This window comes from Limulus polyphemus, unplaced genomic scaffold, assembly GCF_000517525.1.
Source record: "Limulus polyphemus unplaced genomic scaffold, Limulus_polyphemus-2.1.2 Scaffold1686, whole genome shotgun sequence".
In the NCBI taxonomy this organism is placed as follows: domain Eukaryota; kingdom Metazoa; phylum Arthropoda; class Merostomata; order Xiphosura; family Limulidae; genus Limulus; species Limulus polyphemus.
This window is the reverse complement of record NW_013667296.1, coordinates 183,105-190,516: the sequence shown is the minus strand read 5'-3', so window position 1 is coordinate 190,516 and position 7,412 is coordinate 183,105. Positions and strand designations below refer to the sequence as shown.

At 34.0% G+C, this 7,412-nt stretch overlaps 1 protein-coding gene across 1 annotated transcript in view; it reads right to left on the bottom strand.

The window, feature by feature from the left end:
• Nucleotides 1–1,341: 1,341 nt before the first annotated feature.
• LOC106464554 overlaps nt 1,342–7,412 on the bottom strand; it is a 29,376-nt gene continuing 23,305 nt past the window's right edge. The window contains exons 11-14 of the mRNA XM_022392288.1: nt 4,410–4,783; nt 3,917–4,022; nt 3,642–3,710; nt 1,342–2,360 (exon numbers count right to left, since the gene is read on the bottom strand). Coding sequence (XP_022247996.1) covers nt 2,229–2,360; nt 3,642–3,710; nt 3,917–4,022; nt 4,410–4,783 — 681 coding nt within the window. The 3' untranslated portion in view covers nt 1,342–2,228. The remainder of the gene's footprint in view (nt 2,361–3,641; nt 3,711–3,916; nt 4,023–4,409; nt 4,784–7,412) is intronic.

Below are 7,412 nucleotides of genomic sequence, written 5' to 3'. Positions count from 1 at the left end.
AAATAGTGGGATTGACTGTCACATTATAACGCCCCCACGGCTGAAAGGGCAAGCATGTTAGGTGGGACGGGGATTTGAACCCGCGATCCTCAGATTGCCCGAGAGAAAGAGAACAAGAGATACAGTTTGGTAGAATTTTCCATTTATAAGGAAGGGAAACGTTAAAAACCGCCTGACCAAACCTTTGAGAATAAACAACGTATAAGGTAGAAAATAGTGTTTTTGAGGCAGGTTAAGTCTAATTAATGGTGCATCCCCACCGCTAAGTGGGTCCTTTTTCCTTCAGCCACTTCCAAAAACAAGGAACTCAGTCGTATGGCTGCCATGTCCAAAGGACGCCACTCCTTCCTGCATAGTTTTCGAATTCATCTCCAGAGTGTTGAATACGTTATATTGGAATAAATTTCAATATGCAAATTGACAAGTCACGTGATAACCACAACTGACCTAAAGTCGTGATAGATCGGCAGGTACTAGAGCTATATGTTGAAATTGTTGGGTATTCGCAGATAGTGTGATACCACCGAAAATATGTCGCTTTTGGGAAAGACATGTAACAGTCCTTTATGACGCAAAATATTCATACGTTCACATTATAAAAATGTTTTCACATCGGGGATTTAGAATATTCAAGATTGGAGTATCATGTGTACTTAATGACATTGGAAAATAAAGAAAATATGGATCAACTTGATGTACCAGGCCCATCCAGAAAGAGACCTGCAATAAATCGTAGCTCAATTGCAGTTAGCGAAGTGAGGCGTCTTGTAACAGGTAAGAATTTACGAACGCAACATAGGATCTCCGTCTGGAAAAGCGACATATAGCGCTGACAAACTGTCGTCCACGTGCATCATGCAGATGTCTAATGCTTAAACCGTATATAGATCTATTACAATGTTTAGTATTACACCACACAGTGCGGATGTTCAATATTTGAGAGTGTGTAGAATCGTTTCTAGTTGATTACACACAGGGATTTTCTAATCATCATACATCTGTAGTGATTTAGTTACATAACGAACAAAATTGTAAACTTGGCCTCGGAAATTTTTAGTTACACTATAGTTGTGTAGTGATACAATTTTTTGGTTCGCAGTAAGTACGTTAAACGTTTCTGAAAAATTAGCGTGTTTCAGATAATTAATTTAATCAAATAACAAATATATATAGTCTATATATTTGTTACTGAACATGGCTTCTCTGATATGTAATTAGTTTAGGCTTACAAGCCAAAGCTAAGTAGTTTTCATCAGGCATTTTTTGCAGCAATGAATCAAATAAAACTACACTGTACAAAATACATGCTCGAGAATACAAGAATATACGGTAGTCAACAAACCGTATTAAACTATTTTCTTTATTTCATGAGAAGCATTTTGGTTTGTAAATCTGTAAATACACATCACATATACAATAATTCATACAAGCTCGAATTCATTAAAAACATTTTCGTTTTACAATATCAAAAGGCATCCATGAAGGCAAAGCGACAGAAAATGGAATATGACTAATTTAAGTGACATCATTCTGTTAACTTTCAAGTACTAAGTATATCTTTGAAAATGGCTCTAGAACTACAGGTTACAGAAAAGCAGTAATTCTATTGTAACACGATCTATTTTTTGTGTGCTTGCAGTTACTAATGTCTAGCGAAACCTAAATGTGTAAATGACAGCTCCAAAAATTACATCTGACATCAGAAAAAATTTCTTTCAAGCAATCAGTAAAGATAGTATTAGTAATTTTGGGAATATCTACTGAATAAACATCGGATCTTCATTACATTAGTTTTAAAATGTTAACGTTTAATCTCTGCTGATCTGCTATGCTATGAACGTTGCTAAAATACTCACATATTCCAAAATACTATTCGTTCATGCCTTTACACAAATTATTCGGAACTTAGACCCACTTTACTATACATTCCAATCAGATCGTTAAAAGTTACTTTAACTATTCCGAATAATACGTTTACGAAGAGATGTTAGTTCTCTTACTCTGTATAAGTTAGTTTGATTATGAAGCTAAAATATTTTTTCACATAGATATATATTTGTAATTATATTCACATTTTTTAATGTGAAACATTGTGCTCCACAAAAAATTATATAATCTTAAGATGCAAAACTGTATCAATTCAGTTACTTAATCTAAAACTTGAAAAGTTTTTTATTTATTCACATTTTAACTTTGTCTTTTTTAAGAATTTCTTTATTTAACATATTTTACACTTGCACTAGATCGTTCACTAGAGTTTTCTCCGTGTTGTTTAAACGCGACGATTTATCCTGCCATCTGGTGGTCGGCGCATCATAATGTTGTATTGGCACATCTTCTTTACGTTCTGGCGTAACCTTCTTTAATGAAAAAGACAATTAATATGAAAAAATGAGATACTTACATCAGATTTTTCTAAACAAAATTTTTTGATCGACAACCGTATGAACAACCTCCACTTAGGCGGGAAACTTCTGTCAAGTTAAACATAAACCAACATGTGCACAACATATTGAACAGACAGTTCTAAAAAAACAGTTTACTGTATTTTTCATTGGCATTTATTCCATAAGTAATACTATTCCAGTTATAATACTAATGTATGGTCCAAGAGGTCCAATGGTGCTCAAAAAATGCACAAAGTTTTTTTTTCTTCTATTTTTATAGTAGATTTTAACAATGTTTATTCTGTGCTATTTCTTAGTTTATTGCTCGTGTACTGGAGAACTGAGACGTAAAACTCTGGGTGAAGCTTGGAATTTCAGTTCAGACAGTAGTAGTAGTCCCCTATAACAATATATATACATGTCTTTGGTATTATAAATACCTGCTTATCCTCATCGTCGATGCTTTATCAGTCGTTGTTGACTCCATTTAGATGCCAAGCTGCTTTCAACCATAGTTTATATAGCAGAATAATAACTAGGACAAAATTCAAGTGATTCGTGCCACCGTAACATTTGTTATGAAACTGACAAATCTGAACGAATATAAGTTATAATAAGTATGTGTTTAATATTATTGTATAAAGAAATTACTTTTTATTTGGGGGGGGGGTCTAAACTACAACTATTTGTAAAGAGTTGCACAATCAAAACTGTCTTCACGCATTTCTTTTTTCAAACTATTGTGCTAATCTTTAGCCAAGTAATTTTGTGTTTTTATCAAACATATGTAGCCTATGTCTCTGATATTTTTTCCCTTTATTCCAGACATTCCCAACCTGGGGTACATTTGCATTTATCAGGGGGGGGGGTACATAGAGGTCTGAGAGTATAACCATGGTTTACACTTTACACGGTGTTTTAATCTACAGTCAGACAAAGAGAGCAAAGTGGCTCAAATAAATACACGCTGAGTTCAATTTATCGATGTTATCAATACTATAAGTTCCTTATGCAGTCCATACATACCGATTTCATAATAACATAATATAAAATCAATATAATTTTATTAATTTTTAATCCTTAATTTTTAGGGGTACATGGGGACCTGTCAGAATGCCACAGGCCAAGGGGTACAGAGGAACAAAAGGGTTGGGAATCCCTGCTTTATTCTTTCGTGGGGTAAATATATGCAATAAAGTATTAAAAATAAGCCTGATTTTATACGTCTGAAATGTATACTGAAAAAACACTTACTCTTTTAGAAACGCGTACTTTCGGCAGGAACACTGGTTTCATTGCCAGTCCCAGACTGCTTTCATCGTCCTAAAAGATGAAAATTAAGTTTCCGGGGTGTTTGAAATATGACATTTAAGTTCACTTCTTTTAAAAACACAATAACATTATGAAAACCTTAATTAACAGAAACTGCAATATTACTATTACAAGTACTCTTTAGTGGCATTTATTCTTCAAATTTATTTTTTACTTTTTACTCCCGTATTAAATAATTGAAATTTCATCTAACATACTTCAAATTCTCCAAGTTGAGTCTTCATCTCGAGAATGTTGCTGTAAAAAGGGCCAAAAGAGGAACGTTTGGAATATTGGCTGTCAGTTTCCATCTGGGATGTTGACCTTAGGGAATGCAGAAAAGTTCAATAAAGCCCATGTGATTGGATAAATAACCCATGATGTCCAATAAAAAACCATGCTATTGGGTAAATAATTTATGATATTCAGTATTATCGGATAAATAATATCTGATGTCCAATAAAACCCATATTATTGGATAAATAGTCTACAAGTTTCAATAAAAACAATGTTATTGGATAAATAATCTATGGCGTTCAATAAACGCCATGTTGAAAAGTACTGTGCTGGGTGGGTAACAACAACAATGATCATAAAGATTTACGAGAACTATAATAGAGAAAACATTTCAAAACATGCACAGTTAATGCATTTCGGTGATTTATACATTCTGTATACCAGGCAAATAAACACAAATGATAAAAATCTAACCTAAACCCCTTGACATTCGCAGGCAATGAACCCGTGTGGATGTTTGCATATTCTCTTGATGATTGGAAAGCCCCTTCTTTCATGAATTTGACATTTTCATAGGTTTGACTTGGTTGGTAGACAGTACTACTTTTTCTCTTCTCTACGCTCATATTAGTCTCCGAATCCCGTCTTTTACTGGCAACTCTTGGGAGACCCTGCCAACTTTCAACCTTTTGAAGTCCTCTTCTGTCCTCTGAATTGGCTTGACTATTTCTATCAAAGTCACTAGCTAATCTGTCAACTTTCAGACCTGCCGTTTCCGGAAGCCTATGTGAAACTTCTAATGTTGGTACATTATTGACGTAAGAAGCTTTAGAATCTGGCGAGGCTACCTGAATTAAAAAATAAAGTCAAGGAAGTAGTGTACATACATTATAAAACAACTATCACAAAAATACTACACATAGTTAAAACGATTTAAACGCCATTTTAACTTTCTGAAGAAAATATAGGTGTTGTAGATTCGTCTAGTGGGTCAGTGGCAACTTACGGACTTACAACGCAAAAGCATTCGGGGTTCGATTCCGGGCGATAAACAGGGCGCACATTACTTATTATGATAAACAAACAAACAAAAGCTATTGTATAGCCCCCAGTGGCACAGATGTATGTCTGTGGACTTACAACGCTAGAAACTGGGTTTCGATACCCGTGGTGGGCAGAGCACCTAATTCCCTAATCACCTCCAGAAAAAAAATTAATAGCTGAAAATCATCTCGAAAGCGTTTACATGAAACACCAGTGAATATTTTATCAGAGCTTTTATCATTAGCCAAAACGTTCGGCCTAGAAGAAAATCCCGATTTAACCTCAACTAAAGTGATATATTCTTATGATAAAAAAGCCACTATATATTCTTTCTGCTAATTTGCCAATACCAATAACAATCAATTTAAAAAGTGAAAACTCTTCGGAAAAAACTACGTCGAAGAGAAAATAAGATTAAATCTTTATATCAAGTAATAAGACAATTGGAAGAAGATAATTATATCTATACTGAGGTTGGTACAGTGAAAACTGTTTTCGTGCATCTAAAGGAAGAAAATACTGTGACGAAGTTAAGAAATTTACTCTGACTCTCCACTTTTATTCTCCTCGTACAACCAGTTAGGTTCGTTTACTGCTGCCATTCCCAACACCCAGCAATTAGATGTCTTATGAACCAGAGTTTTTCATTAATGTTTCTATATACTTAAAAACGATGGAAAATGGAGACTATTCCAGTGAAGATGGTGCTTTTCTTTTTTGGCATCATGCATATAATTTCAAGAATACTATTTAATAATGCTACAATAAGTTATGTTGGATTTGTTAACATTGGTGAATATATTGCCACTAAGGCTCTCATATTTATGTTAGATGCTTTACAAGGACACTGCAAATGCTCTATTGGGTACGTGTTATGCGATAAAATAACAGCATGTAATTTGTTCTGCCTTATCAAGAGCACTTGAAATAGCAGTTAATCACAGATTAAATGTTGTTTCTATAACATATGGTGATAGACACTGCGTATCCTTGGTTCTAGATTACCTGAGTACAGTAATAACGTTGTTCATTCACTGGCAAGTGAATCTGTCTGGTTTTATTCTCGATGTTTGTAATGTGCTAAAGCAGTCTGAAATACCTGATGACATAAATTAGTCAATATACACTTTTATATGTTATATGAGCTACGAGAAGAAGAGGTAATTGAAATTTGATAATAATGGATGTTGAAATAGCTGCACAAACCTTAAGCAGCTCTGTAGCAGATGCATTAGACTTAGAGTATCTCATGGTTTCCAAGCATCTCTCATTTCAAGATGAAAAGGCACAATAAAGTTTATCAAAATTGTTTACCAGCGTTTCGATCTTCTCAATTCAAGGAAACAGTTTGTGAAAGGAGTTAATGGGCCTCTTTAATATATTAATAGAAGCAGATGGTAGAAAATGCTGACAAGAGCTTTTGGAACTTTATGACAAATCTGGCATTTCCTTGATAAAATACAGACGCAAAGCATTTGTTGTTGCTTCTGTTATAGGTGATCTGCTGTTTACATGTATCGGAGAAAAAACTGTTGTCTTGATAACAATCCAGATGTTATTCAACTAAAGTCTAGTCTCAGAAATATTCTTCTGCGAAATTTGATTACAGGATGAAAGTATGCAAATTATCTACTTTCGTGAAAGGTCCTACAGAGTCCATTTTCTCTTTAATAATGTGCAGAAGATACTGATCTTTAAGATGTTTGTTAAGCATGTTTGCTCACATTTAGATTCCTTTGAGCTCTCACATGATCAAAAATCTGTTTAAGGCTATATTGCAGGATACATTATCATAAAGTTTAAAATGAAATAAATTGTTCGCAGTTTGCCAAAGCACTTGTTCCTCATTCGTATGGAGTTGACAGACAACTGAGACCACGCTTTCTGTAACCATCTAGGCTCAGAATATGTAAATGTTATTAACAGTAAAGACCGCGGTGGTCAAGGATTTCCTTATTTGGGTGTTATTAACATTTTATAGAAGTGTGTGAAAGGGTGCTAGCCTGTTGAACTGACTGTTTAATAATTCATTAATTTGAAGCATAAATATTGTAAAGTACATTCTTATTCTCTCTGTGTACCAAGAACTTGCTATTACTAATTTACTTCCAGCTTCGAACAAGCATGATTTCAACTGTGAATGTGTGAAAGAATATATGCATTTTACTCGGATTATTAAAAAATTGATTGATCATTATTTGTCAGTTCGTCTTCTAACTTATGAACGACATTATTCGAAGACGGTTATTTAAAATTATAAGCTGGTATTCTTCAGCAGTAAAAAAAAATGGTGTTGTTTAAGAATATTTAAAACAAACAAAAGATTGGAAGATCGAATGTATTTTACTTTATTTCAAACTAATGAATAATAATTACACGTTTTTTACTACGTAGGTCAATAAAGATAATGACGTGGCACAGCGGCATGTCTGC